The sequence below is a fragment of the Rhipicephalus microplus genome, chromosome X, assembly GCF_043290135.1.
Source record: "Rhipicephalus microplus isolate Deutch F79 chromosome X, USDA_Rmic, whole genome shotgun sequence".
In the NCBI taxonomy this organism is placed as follows: Eukaryota; Metazoa; Arthropoda; class Arachnida; order Ixodida; family Ixodidae; genus Rhipicephalus; species Rhipicephalus microplus.
The window spans coordinates 83,082,325-83,104,679 of record NC_134710.1 but is presented as its reverse complement, the minus strand read 5'-3'; the positions used below and the strand labels follow the sequence as shown (position 1 = coordinate 83,104,679).

Sequence of the window (22,355 nt, the reverse complement as noted above, 5' to 3'; positions counted from 1 at the left end):
CCACCATGTGGCAGTGGCAAGCGGAGCGCGCACTCGATGGCCTGAAGATAGTGTTTGCCCGGGCACTGAAAAAAATAAAGGAAGCACTAGTTAAACACCTGTAATTCGCCCCAAAGACATTTATTTCACGTTTTTAGATAGATCCGAGCTTTTTCTTTTTTAAACAGTGGTCGCGATTACACGTGACATCCCACAGATTATATTCATTCAGGCGCTGCTAGAAGCATTGAAAGTTAAATGTAAAACTCGACGGCCTGAAGATAGCGTTCGCCCGGGCACTGAAAAAAATAAAGGAAGCGCTAGTTAAACACCTGTAATTCGCCCCAAAGACATTTATTTCACGTTTTTAGATAGATCCGAGCTTTTTCTTTTTTAAACAGTGGTCGCGATTACACGTGACATCCCACAGATTATATTCATTCAGGCGCTGCTAGAAGCATTGAAAGTTAAATGTTAACATATTGACTCAACGGGAACACTTGGTAATATTTTTCCTCTGCGATATTTCATTGTGATATTTAAATGATCAGTTGCAAGATTACATTGTTCACTTGATAATTAACAGTATGATTGCGATTAATTCATTTGCATCAAACGAAAAAGCTTGTGGAGGCATCTGAATGTGACTGGTCTTATCCTGTTCGACTCAGATTACACACCTATATTAATTGCAGAATGATTTGCAATTTTTCTGGCTCCACAAAAACTTCCTTCAAGCAAATCAGAAGCAATTATAAGTACAGATGCTCTTTCAGTATGTTCTGCGCTCTACTCAGCAAGAAATTTAATTAATGCCTAGTATGTCCTGAGATCTCTTCGGCAAGAAATTCACCGCTCATTAGTATGTTTTGTCATTTAATACTGGCAAGCTTGCGAAAAATTCACTTGCTATGGGTACCAGGGCATCGCGGAATATATCGGAATGAGATGGTAGACTTAGCCACATTGTCTCTAAGTGGACCCATTGCACCATTTATACCCGAATAATGCTTATGCGACAGCAATATGACTTCAAAATACATGTTTGCATCATGAAATAGGCATGCTTTCATTGGCTCAATTCAGTAACTTCGCACATCTAAGATTTTGCTGGAATAAGCAGTGATGCGTATCACAGCAATCAGAAGTTACTTGCACCAGACTACGCTGCAGAATTCTGAAGTTAAATTATTACTTAGCTGGACTTAGCATGCCATCGATAAGTCAGTTTTGCTTTGAAATTGAGACAACAGTGCATTTCTTTTTGTTCTGTAACCAGTATTTAAATAATAAAAAAAAAGATACCTCACTAGTTGTTCCCCTTAGGATTGAAAATAATGTTGTGCTAATGTTATCATTTGGCCATGAAATTACATGAGGTTATAGCCACAGGGATGTCTACTGTGCGGTGTTATTACATAAATGAAACAAAAAGATTACTATTCTAGTGTATATTTGCTCATTTACATTATTAATTACAAGCCATAGTTAAATCCATCCAACATCTCATCCCTTAGTCTGACTGTGGCTCTGACTGTTCACTCTATAAAAGTTTCACTTATTAGCTATATTTTCTGTTGGACTAAAGTTACAGCGTATGTTTTTAGCTTCATACGTACTAAATCTAACATCCTGCCGCCCGGTTCCTGGCCCATCCCCCTTTGTGGATGAGCATGATCAGCAAGAGAACATCGTTGTCATCATCAACTGTGCTGCGTATTCCGTGCAGGTCTGGTATATTATGGAATGTCTCAAGGGGAGTCCGTGCTTTACCAGTGGTGATGTCACGAGGTGCTGTAATGTCGGATGAGCACTCATGCTTACTTCAAAAGTGAATGAAAATATCTTAAAGGCAACAGTTGTTACTAATAATCCATCAAAAATGCACATGCATGCAGGATTATCAAACAAAACATGCATTAAAGTTTCCAAATTAGTCGGGGGTCTTGTAATTATATTTCCGAAAATCGGCGGCTGACAAGCTGTGCAAAGCAGGGGTAGTAGCAGGGGTTCTCCAGTGGGTTCTGCGGTTCTGGAGGCCCCTCTTCGGGAAGTTCCGCGAGCCACTAATACATTTCCCCAGGTTCCGCACTCGCCCACTCGATCAACTCACTTAGATGGCGATCCCGAGGTGTGAACGATCTAGGGAAACTCCATTATTCATGCGTCAATAAGCACCTCTCAGAGCATAACAGAAACGCGCCAGCTGCACAATAAATCCCACCAGCAGTTTGTAGCCAGCCAGACTTCGAGAATAGGACACGCAGTGGCTTGAATCTCGGGTGCTTTATATAACCACCATGCGCATTTTGGCTATTTGAAGACAGGCGCCGCTCTGCCAAGGATCCGCGCCACTGCTACGCGCGTTTGTCCGCCACCACCACCGCTGGGCCCGCACGCGCGACTGTGCGTCGTTCAACATGAGCAAGAAGGCCAAACATAGAGCTTACTCTGAAAGTTTTTTTGCAGTATGGATTTTGAATTTGAAGTTATTGAAAATAAATATGAAAAAAGCTCGACGTGGGGGGGGGGGGGATTCTTTGGCACTCAATGTAGCATAGCAGGACCAACTTCACCAGGGAAACCAAAGCAATGTTATCAGCCTTTGATCTACTCCACTTCATGAGAAGCTATGAAATTAATGTATGGTGTACGCAGGTAGACTAATCCTGAACAAACTGCAATCAGCATGCTGAAGGCCATGTCTTTAGAGTTATGTCTCTCACTGTAGTTGCCAACTCCTAAGAAACTGAGAATGATGCCATGGTAACTGGTGCAGTTATGTCGCATTCTCTGCATGCCAATTGGCACATTTACACACACCTCTAGAAATGGCCCGAAAACTGAAAATTTGCTAGCCTTGGCCACAAGGGCAACATATCCAGAATTTCAATATCGTAGAGATATTACAACTCGTCCTGCACGACAGATGTGGAGGTTTACCTGTGCAGTAATGAGAATGGCGAAGATTGTTTAGCAGTATAAAATATGCCAATTTATAGCTGCTGCTCATAGTTTACGAGCATGTTGCCAAGAAATGCAGGATAAATGCCGTTTATTGCTCTTAATTACAGTAAGGCTATGTCTGCAGCTAGTTAAGTCATGTCAAAGTTTTTGACATGCGCTGTTCTAATAGAGTAACGACGAGGGATACGCAGATACTAGCACAAGTACACAAGACAATGTTCAACTTTCATTTGTCTTATTTTGTGTGTCCGCATATATATTGGGTACGAGGCACCTGGCAGAGCGCTCAAGACATAGCACCCTCACCTGCACATCTACTCTTCGTGTTTTCATCAAGAAATTTTCTGCACCAGATAAATGCATGGATGGCATGCTGATGCAATTTTCTTCACCCAGAGAAGCCATGATAGCGGCTTCACAAACCGAAATCTCTCTGTTGTTGTTTAAATGTTCTGAAACTTTCGCTTTAGCAAGTTCAGGTGTGCATGAGCATCGATTACAATTATGAAAACACTATAGAAATAAAGCAACTTAAAATAAGTGCCTAATTTACAGAACTTGAAAATGTGGTCTTCAGTTTGTAGCGGAGAAGTTATGTTTGCACAAAAGGCTGCTGGTATAGTTGAATGCCGTTGCAAAGCACGAATTACTTGACTGCAAAAAAGGACATGGATACATATATTTTCTAATTTTATGATTGTACAACACCTCAACCATAGTTGAGTTGTTTATTCATGATTTCAGTAAATTGCAGGTATTTAAAGTTCCTTGCTAAACCAAATAAATTCAAGGTACACCGTACATGCAGATTTGGTAACTCACCTTTCAAATCACTCGCTACATGGCAGGGGGTGACTACCGGTTATGCTGGCAGACAATTGTGTTTGTGTGAAATGATGTTGCCTTGGCCACAAAGCTAGTACCTAGGATCATTGTGAGAAAGTGGTCGTTTCTACTTAATGCATTTGCAAGATGACTTTTTTGCTTAATGTAGCCCTAAAACTTGCACGTGCGTTGCAATCAGGTTCAAAAGCGAAATCTGCATCGCCCCCTGCTCCCTCTGCAATTTTACCACTGTAAAATTGCCTACATGTTACAATTTTGGGTGTGCATGAGAATTGTGCAGATGTGGTATTTTAGGAAATCACAAGGAAGAAAGAACCTGTTTAGAACTTGCCAAAAAAATGACTGCTTATATGTATACCAAAAGTAAGTTTTTGCGAAGTGCATTGTTTTCTTCTGCAAAGGATTTTGTATCTTAGTAGCTGATGAATTTTTTTGAGTTCCATACACTTTCATGACGCAAACAAGTCATGATGATACACTTTCATGATGTGAGTGATGCAAACAAGTCATTACTTTCGTACGAAGTTTCTTGCCTTTGGCCACTTTCTAGAACTAGAAATAATTCGCTCCTTACCTTTTCATCTACTATTTAACGTTATTAGGCTAACCGTAGATGTAATTACTAATAAGTATATCTGACTCCCGACTGAGGGCCACTGTCTACTTCTATATCTATTTACCAGAGTTTTAATTCCTACCCCAAAACGCTAACGAAATAGGATACAGCTTTACAGGCACTGCCTGTCTATTCTTCAGCAGTAAGAAACTTTTCGCGTTTAACTTTCATGCACTCCAACTGCTCGCGACTCAACGTAACAATGATACAGAAGTAGCCAATTAGTTCGCAAAACAGGTGTGCGCAACATGTCAGTTGACAGGAAACGCCAGAGGATCAGTGCTACCCCTCAAAATCAGGAAAACTCCGACATTGTGGACACTTTGAAACCTACAATGTCAAATTTAAGCAAAACAGGGAAAAGTTAGGAGAGAATAAACGCATGAAAAAAAAGGTGATCCAGGGCACTAATCTGGCCTAAGATCGCAAGGTCAGAAGTTCGAAACTGTGCGGAATGGTGTTTTTTTTATTATTACTTTCAAACAGTTAAGAAAAAAAGGCCACACGAGCTAAGAGACAGAAGTTGAGAGCTGATAGGCAGTCAGGTGGTGTTCTACAATGCTAAGAAAGTACAACAAAACACCTGCTTAGAGATAGCGCAGCAGCCAAGCATGGAATGACATAATTCAGTCCGAATGCAGATGCTGGACCATTCCTAATCATATATTTATTTATAACATATGACAAGAGAATTGTTTAACTGAAAAAGAGGAGCTCTGAAGCGCGGACTCACTGCGACCACCAGTCAGTAATACACTACCTCACCAGAGCAGGATTAGACACCCTGGTGCAGTACTTGGCCACTACCTCCCATGACTACAGCAATTAACTCTTGGCCCTCAGTCTCCAGCGGCTGCGAAGCAACTGTATAAGGGGGGGGTCAGACCTGCGGCACAGCGGAGGGTGCTAAGAATATTTGGATCCGGACAGGCCGTCATTGGAATCTGAACTTGGCTACCTTCAACGCTAGAACGCTATCTAGTGAGGCTAGTCTAGCTGTCCTATTCGAGGAATTAGAGGGTGTTCATGGGATATAATAGGGCTCAGCGAAGTTAAGAGGACACGTCAGGCTTATAAACTGCTGAAGAAGGGACATGTCCTATGCTACCGGGGATTAATTGGCAGAAAACAACTAGGCGTGGGATTTCTTATACACAAGATTATTGCTGGCAACATAGAGGAATATTATAGCATTAGTGAGAGGGTGGAAAGTATCATAATTGAGTTTAATAAAAGGTACAAGATGAAGGTGGTATAGGCCTACGGGCCTACATAAAGCCCATGATGATCATTTGGTTGAATGCTTCTATGAAGGTGTAAAGTCGGCCATTAATAAAGTAAAGCCACAGTATACTATTCTGATGGGCGACTTTAATGCCAAAGTTGGCAAGAAACAGGCCGGAGACCATGCAGTGGGGGAATATGGGATCGGCTGCAGAAATGCCTTGGGTTGTTATTAGTAGAGTTCGCAGAATGTAATAACTTGCGGATCTTGAACACCTTCTTCAGAAAACGAGCGAAGCGTAAGAGGACGTAGAGAAGTCCTAATAGCGAAACTAAAAATGAAATAGACTTCCTTCCGTGTGCACACCCAGGCATTGTACAGGATGTAGAAGTAGTTGGCAAGATCCTATGCACTGCTCATAGAATGGTAAGAGCTCGTATTCACCTAGATTTTAAAAAAAAGCAGACAAAAACTGATACGCAAGAAACCAATTAATTAACTAGCAGTGAGAGAGAAAGTACACGAATTCAGAGTTTCGCTTTAGAATAGATTCGAGGCACTAAACGACGTAACTGACGTTATTGTTGACACAATGAATGATAATCGTACTAGTACCATCAAAGAGTGTGCAATGGAAGTCGGAGGTACAGCCACTAGACAACACATTGGCAAACTATCTCGGGAGACGAAAGATCTTAAGAGACGACAAACTATGAAAGCTTCAAATGCAACCGACAAAATAGAGCTAGTGGAGCTTTCGAAGTTAATAGGCGTAAGGTAGCCGACGTCAGAAGGTATAACATGGAGAAAATTGAGCAGGCTGTAAAAAGCGGCAGAAGCCTAACAGCTGCGAAGGCAAACTTGTGCATAGGCAAAAATCGGATTTATGCATTAAGGACTAAGAAAGGTAGTGTCTTAATTAATATGGATAGAATAGTCGAGGGGGCGGAGGAGTTCTACAGAAAGCTATACAGAAGCCAAAACAGCCAGGATAATATCGCGAGAAACAATAATAGTCCAGAGGAATTCAACATCCTACCAGTAATGGCAGGGCAAGTAAGGAGAGCCCTAGAAGGAATGCAAAGAGATAGAGCCGCTGGTGAGGAGAACAACAGACCTCCTAAATGATAGTGGAGAAATTGTGTTAGAAAAACCGGCCACCTTATTCATAATGAAATAATTGGAAGCGCAAGACAACGGGACACAAGAGAAGAGAAAAACAAGCACAGTCTTCTCTTGTGTCCCGTTGGTTTGCGCTTCCAATTATTTCATTATGAATTCGTACCAACTAGCTCACCTGTTAACCCTTCTGGCCACCTTATATATGAAATGTCTCTTGATGGGAAGGGCACCAGAATCTTGAAATAATGCCAATGTCATCTTAATCCATAAGAAAGGAGACATCAAGGACTTGAAAAATTACAGGCCAATCAGCTTGCTGTCCGTTCTCTATAAACTATTTACAAAAAAAAAAGCCAATAGAATTAAGGCGACATTAGAGTTAAATCAACCAATGGACCAAGCAGGATTTATTACAGGCTTTATTACTCCACAATAGACCATATTCATACTATCAATCAGGTAATAGAGAAATGCACGGAATACAACCAACCCCTATACGACATAGCCTTTATAAGTTACGAGAACACGTTTGACTCAATCAAGACATCAGGAGTAATGCAAGCACTAAGGAATCAGGGCATCGAAGAACCCTACATTAACATACTGGAAGAAATCTACAGTGTATCCACAGCCACCATAGTTCTCCATAAAAGAAGTGACGGAATCCCAATAAAGAAGGGTCTAAGGCAGAGAGACGCGATCTCCCCAATGCTATTCACCACGTGTTTACAGGTTTTCAGGACCCTAGATTGGGAAGAGTTAGGGATACGAGTTAATAGCGAGTATTTTAGTAACCTACGATTCGCTGATGACATTGCCTTGATGAGCAACTCAGAAGACGAATTACAGCTCACGGTTACCGAACTGGACACGGAAAACAGAAAATTAGGTCTGAAAATTATTATGCACAAAACTAAAGTAATTACTAATGAGCAACAGCCTCGGCAGAAAGCTGTTTGCAATAGGAGGAGAGACGCTGGAAGTTGTAAAGGAATATGTCTACTTAAAACAGGTAGTAACCGCAGAGCCGAACCATGAGAGTGAAATAACTAGAAGAATAAGGATGGGGTGGATCACGTTCAGCAAGCATTCTGAAATCATGAATGATAATCTGCCCTCAAGAGGAAAGTATATAACAGCTGCATCTTGGCAATACTTACCCTACGGAGCAGAAACCTGGAGACCTACAAAGGTTCAGCTTAAATTGAGGAAGACGCACTGAGTGATGGAAAGGAAAATGATAGATGTAACCTAACAAGAAAAGGGCAGAGTGGGTCAGGAAACAAACCGGGGTTAAGGATATTACAGTTGAAATAGAGAAGAAATAGACATGGGCCAGGCACGTAGTGCATAGGCAGGATGACTGCTGGTCCTTACGGGTAACTGACTGGATTTCTAGAGAAGGCAAACGCACGAAGGGGAGACAGAAGTTAGGTGGGTCGATGAGATTAAGAAGTTCGCAGGATCTCCGGCAGCTTTACGATTTAGTTTCTCTACTTTCATTAAAAGGAAAAACTAAAGATCGTAACTAAACTCAAAGTAGGCTAAAGTCGCTCTTACGAGCACAAGGTGGCTATTAACTATGAAGAGCTCACAGTCTAGAGCCCTCTGAAAATTGTCACCAAAACGCCAATGGCATTTCGCATGAGGGGTTCACTAGAGCCACATGCTCAAAATAACGATGACTGCCAAGCTCTCGAATCATCTTAAAAAACTTGTCTTTTCTGCATAGATGAGCTTTCACTTATACCTTTAAAATGTTTTTTTTTTTCAAGATCCACTCTTGGGCAACTTCTTTAGTTTGAACATCATATTTTTAATACTTCTGATAACCCGATTAAGATGAAATTTCACCCACATATTCCTTAACATGTAAAGTGTGCAAGTATTGTGTTTAAAACTTGATATTGCCAGTGTAACTATTACAAACTTAAAAGCCATTAGTATAGTCTGAGGATTGAAAGAAAAAGTCATGCATTTTCTTTATGCGAATTTGCACTTTTCAGTTACTGTGGAGCAATATGAGCCATTAATGGCTCAAAACCATAAAAACCAAAACCATAAAAAGTTTGTCAAAAACAAACTGTACTTTACACATTGTCATGACAAAAAATGAAAACTGTTAATCTTACTATGAAACTAATTGCATATTTGAAATCAGCACAAGAGCCGATATATGTAGCAAAAATTTCATTGCCCAAGGCTACCGAATACCGAAACTTACTTTTTCAAATCGCATCTCAGACACTTAAAAACTGGAGATGTGGGTGGCAGCACTCATCACATACTGTGGCGACTACTTCTAGGTGGTGTTAACCACGAGTTTTTTTGTTCAGTGCCTTCAAAATTGCACAAGACTATTATTGCTGTTCCACACATATTTGAAGGAGTGTTAGAGCAGTAGCAGAGATTTAGTAGTGCTGAATGTAGTGCTAAATAGAGCAATTGCAGCAGAGTTTTCACCACTGCTCATGTAGGTGCAGGTCTGGCACGAGAGCATAAAAATCAGTAGTTTAGAGCATTATTTGTCAGTATTCATTTTTGAGTTCAATTTGATGCTGTTGCCACAGTACTTACATTATTGCAGCTGAGCTACAAGCTTGTTATACCGCAATTGTGTTGGAAGTACTGGAATAAATCTCCACACCGCCTTTAACTGTAAAATGTTTATTATGAAACAAATATACAAGGCCATGATACATTTGAAAGAGGTATATAGTAGTTAAATAATTGAAAGTACTGACCTCTCTCAGTACAGTTTAAAACAATGGTAAATAGGGAAGCACACAAGGATAACTGTCTTTCATCTAAATGGTCTCTGGTTAGCAAAGTTTAATAGATGTCTTCCCAACAACAACAAGGAAACCATCATCCTGCAAGTCCTTCAAGGTGTCTTCAAACATCTCTCGTGTGATCATCTGCAAACAAAATTGCCATATTACATGAGTAAAAGACCATGGACGAGCACCACAATGTATCCTAGCATGATAAAGCTAGCCTTCTACACATCGTTAAGCCCAAGTGTACCAACATTGACCCTTTGTTTCCTACAGCCAGTCCAGCTGTATGTACCGCTGTTTGTTCAAAGTAGTGGACACATAAATGTTTTTATTATGAAATGCTGATGAAATAATAAACATTTGAAATCAATCTTTAAGGCAATGCATTGGCTAGTCTGATACCATCACATTGATATGTTTCGTCCACTTATGTGGATAGTGGTATATAAAAGGTTAATTGATTTTGAACAACGTCAATGTGCGTGAACAGCCTGAAAATGGAAGACGCGAAAGTTTTATTACTGTATATCGCAAGTGTCTAACTAAACCCCAAGTGTCTTATTATTTATTCTTTCTATAAAGTTGACCACATCATTTATGACTAAAAAGCAATAGCACAAGATGCCTACAATACAGAAAAGTGGCCTTCAGGTACCGTTTTGCAGTGTTTCTGGGTACATATATACATGTACCGTTTTTCAGGGTTTCTGAGGGAAAAAAAAAGAAAAGAAAAATTCAAATAATCTGGTAGATCCTTTGAAAATGCTGGCATCACTTTTCAGTGTAACCAAAAATTAAATTAAGCCAAATACCAATTATTGAAGTTCCACTGCAGTTTGATTTTAACTTGGAGCATGCATGCTGTGTATACGTTTCCAACATGGACACTATTTACGATATCATCACTACTAACTACGGTTTCAGCTGCAGTAGATGTGGCGATCAGTAGTTTTAGATTCACTCTGTGCAATGCGCATGCAATGTCACAGACATGGCAGAAGCTGTCGAGGATGACGAGCAAGCCTACAGCAGACTGCATGCAGGCACCCATCTCTTGGGCTACATCATGATACAAGGATGATCTGTAGGTGAGTAGATCATTGGCCAGACAAATGATCATGTGCGTACAAAGGGTGGTGATATCGGCGGCGAAGACATACCGCGGCACCATATGCCGGAATATTTTTGTGATGTATAAAACGACATCACGTGGTACCGACTGCACAAAGTGTTTGAGGACTCCAATGATTCAGACTGTTCAGCCGCGACTTTTCTAGCTTTGCAAGCGTTGAATTTGTTTGTATCACATGCAAAATAACGTAGAGTGTCTGCCAATAAAGGTTTTAAATAAGCCAAAGTGTGGTCATCGGCGCGTCGTGCACTTTTGATGGAGCGCATGTGGCAAAAGGCGAGTTGTTAGGAAATTCATCGAGGAATTCGAAGCATTCTCACATATCGCATGCATTTATGCTTACTGAGGCAAGCATGACGGCATGCACATTTCTCTTGCTTGCGCGGCCGAGAGGTAACATTTCTATTTGTGTGGACTGCTGCACAAGATTGACAGCAACACCTCACTGAGTTTTATGAGTGGTATCAAGTGGCTGAGGGTGATTGATGCTTGGACATTGGTTATTTTAAGTTCGCGTGACCTTTCATACACGAGATCCTTTTGTGCAGTAACTTTACTGTTAGCAACCGCAGCTTGTGTGGCCAGCAACGTTCACCATAATTATTTAAACCTATAAAAATATATTTCAATAAGTAGGACTTGAGGTGCATATATTTTTGTCTCCTTAATCCTCGCTTTCACTATATATGCTTCTCTGTGCAGGACTTTTTGACAGATGAGATTACACGATGCAATATTAATTACTGTATCTCATTTTAATTTACTCTTCCAGTCTTTGAAATCAACCAATTCACAACCAGCAGCTCAGCACATTACGGCTGATAACAGAAGGAGAGACAGCAGAATATGCACCCCAATTGAAAGAACAGCATCAGCACAAAAACATTCTCGCTGCCCTTGTGCTGCATATAACTAGAAAAAGTTAACCCGCCTGGTGTGAATAAATGATGCAAATTCTTACGTGTACTTTCCCAGAAAGTCCCTTGTCATAGTCACTGAACATTTTAGCCAAAACGTAGAATACAAAATCTGTTTCCTGAAAGTGTTTGTTGCACATGCGATAATGAACGCTGGGAATCACTTCCCAATTCTCGGTTTATTGAATATCTATCCCGCTGCTTCTTGGTTTTGGGGTATGCATGCAAAATCACACCAGGGCGAATACAGATAGCATGATGCGAATCACCACTGATTCTTTAACTATCCAAGGGCCGAACAAAATGGCTGCTGCAATCTCATTGCTTTGGGAACAATACATCCTTCTTTCCAACATGGTGCAAATAAAGACAATAAATACTATATAGATAAGTACAGATCTGCAACGCACAATGTCGTACTTGCTGAACATTTCAACTCCAATTCCAGATGCAAAATCTTTGTGAATGCAAAGAAGGGAGGAAGGAGGGTGAATTAATAAGTAGCACACTCGTGTATGAACGAATGTTATTAGTTAAGTATATCGCTACCACAGATTCATTCACATTTGAGGCTCGCTAGAATGCATCCGGCACTGTGGTACCAGGCGGTAAACAAACCGGTAAACTAGAAAACTAATCGCTTCGCGGATGAAACAGAGAGCAGTGCTCTGATGACGGCATAGGCAAATCACGATGTAGTTCACTATGTTACAGCGACAGCCCCTCCAGTGCTCGCCCTCAAGGAAAATCCTGTCAAATGAAGACCTGGGCCTTGCTATACAGCTGCACTGTGAGTATGCCAGATGATGAGAACTTCAGCTGTTGTACCAAAGCAGAGCCACAACTGGCTTAAAGAGACCGACAACCCACCAGAACGTGTAATTACTCTAGATCCTAGTAAAAATGAAGATACCTTGAAATACAGTGATATATTCCAGCATTCTTTTCCTGTTGTGACTAGGATTTATATTTTTAAATCATGCTTAAAAGTAACAAAAACCACTATGTTGCACAGCCTAGCCGATGAGCCTTGAAGTTGGATCATGGAATATGGAGTCAACACTTTGCTGCATATAGTGATGCAGTCTGATGCTGTCATCAACGTTACTGGATGGAGCCAGTTGGAAAACTGCACGGGCAAAGTGGAGGCGTTGCGATTTAGTTTTGCGACCTGGTCACGTGAAGTGTTTCTCACGTCGTTTGCTCGCGGTCTGTTCTACGCACCACCTCCAGAAGACAGTGCTGCCTACTTGGAGCGCTTCACATCTCAAGGAATCTGGTTAGCGGATGCATACTGAGAGCTTCCCTGCTGCAAATGCTGCAGAGATGAAGGTGGACACAGCTTGGAGCTTGGCATGAAGTCTGAATGGTTCTTTTTGCCATGTGCTAATGGTTCTGACTACAATCAGCAGGTGTTTCGGTGTGATAAGTTTTTGCTTGCCCAAAGAATTGATGGCTCCCATTGTAGGTACTGAAATTTACTAGTAAACATTTCGAATGCTTGCATCTGCTGTAAAAACACGTTTTTTTATATAAACATGCTGATATTTGGAAGCAACGGAAAGCGCATGTTGTAGCATCTGAGCTGCGGCACATTAGCTGTTCAGTTTGTCAGAAGGAATAAGGTGGTCATGTGTATTTTACGAGCGCACTTACTATTTTCATGTTCCCAACGCACAGCAATGTGTGGCAGAAAAAAAAGGGGGTACAAACTAATTATAAGGCAATTTTTTCGTGACAGTTGGTAGATTTTACTGCTCATTGCACGACTACATAAAAAGTTTACAGCAGGTGTGCAGTTTCTAAATAGTGTAAATTAATTATTTCTAATTTAGCAAGTGCAAAGCTTAGCTAACAAGCATAAAGAATGCGGCTGGAAACGCAGAATAACAATAGATCAAGAGGCTCGGAGCAAATAATGAACTTATAGTAGTCACATTCGAATACCTAAATTTACAAAGAAAACACGTGGCTGCTTTATACTGGAAACTCCTGCTAGGGTATCAATACTGTGCAAATGTTCATATGCGTCCAGATTACAGCACCTAATTTGCCGAGATCTGTACATGTTGCTGTGCAGTAGCATCTAAAAAGAAATGTTTTCTCAAGATCCCGAGTCTTTCCTTCTTCTTTTCTTTTTTTTTTTCAGTTGATAACATTTTGTTATATTACTGCATAAATCCTTGGCGTAGTTCAGTGAAGTTTGGATTTCTCCCAGACCACTGCACAATGCTTGCTTCTCCACATCCTCCTAGACTTGACAACTGTCTTTGAAGTAGGAATTGGTGGACAGACACAATCTTCAAAATCAGTACGGATTCTTCAAGCCTCAGTGTGGTGAAAAAAGGGTGCTGCGTCGTTAAAGATTGTAAAGCTGAGCTGCAGGTTATTGTCACTTCCATGAATGCTGTAATAGCATTACGGCACATTTTCTTTGAGCGCTGGCAACCACATTTGAGTTTTTGTTTATTGTGAAAGCTCTTTCGGTGGAGACTACACCACCAATTCCTTCAAGCTTGACAAAAAAAAAAAAAAGAATAAATAAAAAACATGTTCCTCTGCGTTTCACACACCATTTGGCATACACCGGTTAAAGTCTTTGATACCATCAAACTTGTGTTCCCCTGTGGAGCTTTCAGTGAGCGCGACTTCCATGCTTTCAACATTTCAGGTCTGTCTTCGCATTCGAACTTTTCCATGCACGTCTTTCATCTCTCTGAAAAATTTAGCTAATGGCATCTCTCATTACAACTAAGCTACAAATGTCAACGTTTCCTACACCAAGTGTCAAGTCGTGTTCTGCGATATTCGGAAAGTGCCGTCCCCTTCTTTTTCAGGCCCTACTACGCTTGCACAATTGAGACTGTTTAGCCATTTGCAACGTGCTGAAAGAAGATGCAGATGTTTGCTGCATCAAAGTCAGGATTACAGACGTATGCTCTTTGCATAGCTGTGAACTTTGCGCGTCCTCTTGCATTGTTCTACTCAATTGGCACATTTCGGTGGCTTGAAAAAGTGTCACTGCATGAAGGGCATTTCATTTAATGCTGCCGATATGTACGACTTCGTTAGTCTAGCACACGTCCACGTACCGGTCGTCCCCCAAAGGAAAAAAAAAAAAAAATCACGCGCACATTTGTTTGTTCAGAGTCGCGATCTGCTTTCTCTCTGGAAAGCAGAACCACGTAAATACTGTTGTCTCCTTTGGCACAGTTGAAGTTTAATGCATAAGGTCTGTTATGATAAGGGCCACGCCTTTTTAAATATCTGAACTAATTAACGATGAGCATTCATTTATATTAGCCATAGAAAAAAATACATCGCTTGCAAGTACACGCCGTGATAGCCACGTCGCTGCTTCGTCTGTTGCGTGCATAGCCGGCTGTACGGCGGAGGTCACCTGATATAGCAAAGTGACGCCAGCAACACCTAGAATGAACGACGATTTGGGCCACCTCCTTGCGAGATTTTTGCAACTGCCCCCATCCAGTAACGCTGGCTGTGATATGTGCCACTTCTCAAAGTTAGATTATGTTATTATCTAGCCCCGCTCAATTATGTGCTGCTTAGAACATAAATTGCACGACGAGAAGCGGCGCTGCTATCGCAGCCACCAGTGGACCAAGCCATGCTGCGGTGCATGCACATGGAGTGGACACAGGCGCAGTGAATCAGTGCGTTTGAACACGACCGGCGCTCGCTGTTTGGAGCGTGTGATTATACGACTTCATATTTGCTGCAGATTGAGAAAAAAAAAAAAATCTGATTGCACATGTTTCACGGCGTTCCCACTTTACCAATCTGTGATTAGACTCACTGACCGGTAAGCTTTCCGTTGTGCCAAAAAAATAGGCACCATAAAAATTGGTTGTTTTGTTCAACTACAATACACTTGTCTATTTCTATGATCAGCAATTACAGCGGAAACAAAAATACAAATCTCTAGTGCCTGCCGGCTTCTTTGGCTCCACCAGACCGCAAAAATGACGTCTTGGCGCACACTTGGTGCAAGTTAGAGATCTTCGTCAAAACGTAGCAAGTTTCACTTTTTGGTACAGTTATCAGATCACTGAGCTAGCACACTGCTTTTATGTAAAATGAGAATATGATCTTTGGATTAATTCAGTAAATAAATGTGTGTTGATGTAGTAGACATTCGTTGATTCTTTCCTTCATACCTTCATAGTTCAACATTGAATTTATCTAGCATCATTCCATTCTCATGAACTGAATGAATGCGAATTCACATTTTTTTTCAAAGTATTGCTCACAATGGTACGTAGAACATGGTAAACATTTTTGGGCCGGAAGACTTTCACTAGCCCTTTCGCAGCCTGCTCTAGCAGTTACACAGTGCTGTGAGGTGTCGAACCCAGTGTGGCATTTTCCTCATGCTGTGGCTTAGCAAAGCACATTAGCTTGAGCTCCTTAAAAGTGAAAATGAAGATTCTCAACACAACTTACCACATCTGATTGGCTCTTAAAATCAGCAAAGACCTTGTTGTATGGAAGGCTCTGAGCCTTGGTTCTTGTCTCGAGCATTTTGCGCAATGCAGATGTCATCTGCGCACGTCTCTGACGAGATGAAGCACTCATTCCAGTGGTAAGAATAGAGATATCAATCTTTCCAGAGGCAGGATCAGTGGCTGATTGCTTGAGAGCTTCTCGGTGTAGCCTGTCCGTCAAATCAAAGAAGGACGAGCATTAAAGCACCATAAAATGCTCAATACATGAAGAAAATGAACATATTTATGATATTTTTAATTATTTCATTAAGGTCCGAGAACACTGGTTCTCAAAAGGGGGTCTGCAAAACGTATTCTTGGAAAAAAACAAAACAAAGCAAGAACGTTTTTCTTTCTTTTTTTTTTTTTTCAAACCACTAATCCCGTAGCACTGGCCCCTTCAGGTTTTTGGTATGCTTCATGCATAACCCCTTTGCAATGTGGCGGAGCTGACATGTTTCCGCTTTTCCACAAAATGGCTGTTAAGCTTGTGTTGCACATTTCTACAACATATGCATACGAGCATGCTTTCTCCAGGCTAGCATACCTGAGGAGCTAGCACAGCTAGAATCAGGAGGTTGACAGACAGCATAACTTAACGACAAGTTGTTGAAATCGAATAGGCACTGGAAATTAGTTGAACATTTTTTCCCAGGTAGCAATCAAAGGCACCTTTTCATGCAGCAAGCCGTGTCAATTTAGACTCCCCCACATCCTCACTTAGGGGCGTCCCTCATCACTTCCATCAGTCGAAAAAAAAAAAAGTCCCCAAACCATCCATGGCAGAAAACATTGTCCTAGACATATAAAGCTTATAAAATAAAAGCTTATAAAAAATAGCAGCAAGACCTGCATGCTATCCTTCATCAGCAAAAGGCCAGTAAACAGGCTCAGACTTTTTCTTTACACCTCCTAAAGAATCTCACCACACCGTACATTAGACCACGGCAATCATAGTTTCTGATTATTACAACGCTGCACACTACACAGATTCTATATTTCGAAAACTATTCCTATGCCTGACCAATCCAATCCCCCCCCCCCCCCCCCCCCCCCGTATGCGGAGTGACGCAAATTAGTACATGGGCAACTTGACATACCACTGAGATCAATGATTGGCCCTTTGCCCTATGAAATGGCGCCTTGGCCCTGTGGTAATGCAGTTTTGACCACGCAGCCCGCATTTTCCTGTGCTGCCTCCCATTGTTTTGTAGAGCCCAAGACTACGGAAAGAAGCGGTATTGCTAGAACGAAAAAGCCTCCGCGATAAAAAGGTGCCCCGCTACCTTAGCACTAGGGGAAGGGTACTCCTCGCACCGCACTGCTATGATACGTGTTCATGTGGGGGAAGCCCTGCTCGGTCATTGGCTCCGCTCTGATGACGTTGACATCGTCACATTGCTAAAGCAGACGGAGTCACGACGACGGGCTACACCCTATGACGGAGAAGAGTGGTGCGGTTGCATGAAAATTTGAAACCAGCTAAAATAGATGTAGTAACCCCCACAACTTCCCTATCACCCTATTATAACACGAATTCGCAAAATTCCTGCGGCAGTGTCTTTACATAGCAAAATGCGCATATTTATTCGGATTACAATTCTTGAACTTCATTGTTTACTGACATGTTAAGAAGGGGAAGTGGTTTTCTGATAAAAAAGTTAATTATTCAAACTAGGACGATAGAAACACTACTAACTATATATTTTCACGTTCTGATATCAAATAATTAACCCTGTTTTTATGTATACTGTGCCATTAGTTTAAAACCTAATTATTAATGAAAATGTAATTTTGTATAATTTATTATGATACTGGATTGTAGATTTTGGTGTATTAAAGGTTAAAAAGAGCAAAAAAAGTAGTTTTATGGTACTAGCTTTCTTAACCCCTTAACTGCTTTAGACGAGTAGAACTCGTCCTAGTGGAATAGGTAACTTTTTGGCCGGAAATTTTCGGGAAAAAAAAAAGAGAACAGCTAAGAGGTTAAACAGAAGTTACAAAACTTCAGAGCCCTCACTTGAATGACTAAAAAATTTACTTTTTTATTTCACCCTTTCTAAACACTGGCTTCAGAAAATAACGGCTGGCACCCTTTTGTGCTCCATAGACCTGCAGCCTTTTAGCACAACAACATTGAACAATACTGAGTGCTCCAAGGCTGAGAAAAGCTTGACAATAAATTATAAGGTTACGAAAAAAAGAGAGAAAAAAACTGTCTATTACTGATGTGATGTAGAAGGCTTTCATAGCAAAAAAAATAATCTAGGATGCATGAAAGTGGGTGAGGTCATGCATCAATAATGGCCAAATCAAGAGAGAGTGAGAAAATTGATTTAATTTTTTTCTTAATTTCTGGTCTCAAAAAACACGTTCCCTTTTTAAATGACGTGCTCTTATAGACTGGGCCTCATCATGAGCATCTGTACAGGATGTTACAGAGCGAACAGAGATGAATGTGAAAACATTGCAACATTCTGATTCCATGAGATCCACTTCTTAATGAAGCAGAGTGGAACGGGGTGCCTAAATGAGACAGAAAGTTAAAGAAGCACACATATACAGAGCTGTCTCGTGATAATAAACTCCGTAGTTAGTCAGCGCTGTGTGTGATGCGCTTCTTTAAGCCTTCTGTCCAGTGTAGCCACGTTTTTCAAGGTTCGATATGTACCAATTGGCCCACCAACAAGTGTTGCAGCTGAATCCTCAACCAACATAGACGCCTCATGAAAAATGAAGCTCCTTGTAAAAGATGCCATGCCTGTTCGGAAGGCGCAGCACTGTCACAGAGAAAGCTAGAAGAGTGGCCTTTCAGAGCCCTTTCTAAACACTCATTGGTTAACTGCTGCAAGCACACTTGCTGGGTACCCACTACGACATTCGCTATGCTATCCGTAATTCTTCTGAGAAGCGTGATATCCGCTAAACACTTGCAAGGAATTTTGTGCTAATTGTTCATGCAGTGGCTGACGACGATGAGGAATTGTGCTTGAAGTGGGTATGCACCACAGTTAACAGCTGCACAAAAACAAACTTTTGTAAAGGCTTGGCGCATTGGATGACCCACTCGTTACGCTATTTGCAATGTGCGACAACTCCTTGTTCTTTTGCTGTTTTAAAACGCCTTATAAGTCGTATTAACGCGATTCCTTTCCCGACAAGTCCCAAGCACGGGCGTGGCTTAGTGGTAGAATACTGGGTTGGCACGCAGCGGACCCGGGTTCGAGCCCCACTGTGTTCTTGGTACCAGGTTTTTTTTATTATTTCTTGCAACAATGCTTACAGACACTGGCGGTGGCGGACAACTACAGCGCCGCGCGTGACCCAAGTTTTGATCCTATAGCAGTTTTCACTGCAAAAAAAAACTCTTGGTCCATTCATTTGCCTAGCACTTTGTTAACCAGTTCACGATGGCGCTGTACTCCGGCGGTTGTTTCATGAGTTCAACATAGCAGTGTCCACACTGTGGCATTCGTTTCTAAAAAGTGCTGCCGTTGTGCTTGTAATATAGAGCCAAGTCTGCAGCACAAGCTAGCTGCAACCGCAGCAGATGACAAAGTTGACTGATATCGTGTCTATTTTGACAGCGTCCAAAAACATTCAATGACGTGAATGTTTTCGGGTAATTGCAAATGCCAGACAACGTAAGCAGCGCCGTCCACAACCCGCAAGGAAGGTAACCACATAACAGGGCTGTGCGGATAGCGCATGTACATCTTCGAGCTACAGAACATTTCACGGGCCAAAACAAAGACAGTTTCCCTTAATAGAAAGGGAAGTTCTCGAATAGAGGCTCCGTAGTCCTGCCACTGAATTGAAGGCCAGCAGCGGTTGGACAGCGAGTTGTTTGATACCGTCATGCAAAATGTTTGCTGTTATAACTGCCTCGACTTTTTTTTTCTCCCGCAACATGAACCATCCACCTGACGTCAACATTTTTGAAAAAAAAAAAAAGTGGTTTCATTACGCAAGCAACTACAGTATTTCTATGTAGTTTACATGTATATCCCACAGCCAGTTTTTATAACGTCACGTCAAAAATATAGGCAAATCTACAAAGGGTTAATTCACACTTTTTGGTTATCCATGCCTAGAAATATATATAAAAGCTTCAAGCTGAACATTCCCATTTTTATGCCACTAACAGTCTTGAATAAAGCTTACTGCCTGCCTACGAAACGGCTGAACTAGCCAAACCACATGCACCAAACAATGCTGATCAAAGTAAAAAAGAAAGTCTGGCCTTGCTCTATTGTGTGCTGAAAGCTTTTAAAGTGGCGTTCGCCACGGTAACCTGGTGTCATGCGGAAAATCACCCTCAGAATACGAAGGGGCTACCAACACTACTGGGAGGTAACTCACATTGCATATAGATGCACGTCTTGTATAATAATGAGTGACAGTATTATCACTGATGTCTAGAAACTTTGTTGGCAATGATGCAGAGCTGTCTATGATGTTGTGGCAGCATTGAGAAACAAGCATCACAATGCTACTTGGTAAGTCTCATAGTTATATTTCTCAACTCCTGATAATTCAAACAAAGCCTTGGGGTATCCGCACGTTTGACAGGACACAAATCCCTCTAATGAATGAGGACACTTGCCTTTTGGCTTCTTCAACATCCACCAATTCAACAACATCAGAGAAACGGACTTTAGCATGTGCTTCAGAAAGGCGTATCAGGGACTCCAGTTGGCGAGGGTAGGCAGACACTTGGCCACGACCACTACCAGCTCGTCGCATGTCCACATAGGCTTCTATGAGGGCTTGGCCAGCCTCCTCACTCATTTGTGGTTGCACATAGGTCCGTGCATACGCAATGTAGTCCTTCATCAGCCCCAACTCCTGAAAGTGAAAAAACAATCTTTGGTGATAGAACATCACTTGAGTGAACCTCTTAGTCCTCAAGCCTTCAACCCTAACAGGACATACGAGATCCTAGTGAACTCATCTATTTTACAAGACCATTTTTTAATAGAAAAGCAAGCAATTTTCAACTCTGATATAGGCAATAATTCCATAAAACTGTGTTCAGTATATAAAGATTTCACTTTATCTGAATCATTAGGTACTTGTGTGTTGAAGGGGATGAAAAGCTAGGGCATGTTGAAACCCTGTACAGGATGCTGATGGCAAAGCTTTCATGTACAGCACACTCTCAGTCCTTTCAGGTTCCGTTTAACCCTTTGTAGGTTCACGTTTATTTTTGAACCGATGATATAAAAACCGTTGTGAAGAGGAAAGCTGTGCGGACATTTTTCTAATCCGCAAGTGCGCTTCTCTACTATGCAGTTTGTCCTACTAATGGCAGCTAACCTCTTACTAAACACGTTGTATTCGAGCACAGCTTGCTTGGGCTACGATGTAGAAAATGTTGACTTGCTTGTCATGCGTATAATAGATGACACACAGCACCTGCAACTATACTCTGTTCCAGAAGTTCCGTGCAGCACTGTGGAAGCTACAGGCCTTCTCAACCAATCAGCAGGGCGAGCACATCTAAGTGTATCCTTCCGCGCCCTGTCGTCTGCTAGCCCTTTCTTTTTTTTCCTTCGCGCGCAGCGTTGAGAGGTGCCGCCGCAGGGTTGGGCATGGTGCTGAGAGCATTTTCGGAGCGAGGTATGTTCGAATTAACCGTCCCAAGTGCTAGCGTGTTTGAATTACAGGGCGTTTTCACCCCTTGGAACATACATAGCTTTGACGGGACCACAGCGTGAGTTTGAATTAACCGGAAGTTCGAATTAATGATATTCGACTGTTTATTTTCCGTCGCACGGGTAGTCGCGTAGCAATACATCGAGCCGCGAGGAGGTGTTCTTTGCATGCTTATAGGTGTGTGCCCATCTGAACATACATCGCCACAAGCTGTTGTTATAATCGATATAACAAAATAATTGTGGCTCCCCTTCAACTTCGTTATAATGAGGTTTGAGTGTAGCTGCATAGCTATTACGACGGGCTCCCTCACTTTAATGATAGCACTGTGCTGACGGGCCCCGTCAATGTGGTCACAATTACACTACTCTAACGATAGTACGGCATTGACGGGCCACGTCACTATAGCCACTGTGATCTCGCAAATCCACCTTCGTTCGTAGGGACTGGCGGTATCCGCACTGCGGGGACTCGAGCTGTCGAGTTGAAATAAACCGAAGTGCGAGCGCCAATAGCGATTAGTATTGTTTCAGCCGGATTACCACAGCTAGAATGGCTTAGGACATAGACACCGTAAACGTGCGAGCCCCCAATAAGCTGGATAGGTG

The 22,355-nt window shown here is 41.7% G+C and overlaps 1 protein-coding gene and 1 long non-coding RNA gene across 4 annotated transcripts in view; one reads left to right on the top strand and one right to left on the bottom strand.

The window, feature by feature from the left end:
- Positions 1–336: 336 nt before the first annotated feature.
- Positions 337–12,723, top strand: LOC142775638 (uncharacterized). 2 transcript variants are annotated; one of them, XR_012886875.1, is made up of 3 exons: positions 337–482; positions 10,525–10,623; positions 12,299–12,723. It is a non-coding gene; the product is annotated as an uncharacterized LOC142775638 (long non-coding RNA). The 2 variants fall into 2 exon arrangements; XR_012886874.1 differs by lacking the exon at positions 337–482 and adding an exon at positions 495–1,708.
- The window catches only part of dpa (disc proliferation abnormal), an 87,454-nt gene continuing 74,505 nt past the window's right edge, over positions 9,407–22,355 (bottom strand). For both annotated transcript variants that reach the window (XM_037427325.2, XM_075877231.1), the window contains exons 20-22: positions 20,696–20,937; positions 16,049–16,259; positions 9,407–9,673 (exon numbers count right to left, since the gene is read on the bottom strand). In XM_037427325.2, the coding sequence (XP_037283222.2) occupies positions 9,578–9,673; positions 16,049–16,259; positions 20,696–20,937 (549 nt within the window). In that variant the 3' untranslated portion in view covers positions 9,407–9,577. The remainder of the gene's footprint in view (positions 9,674–16,048; positions 16,260–20,695; positions 20,938–22,355) is intronic.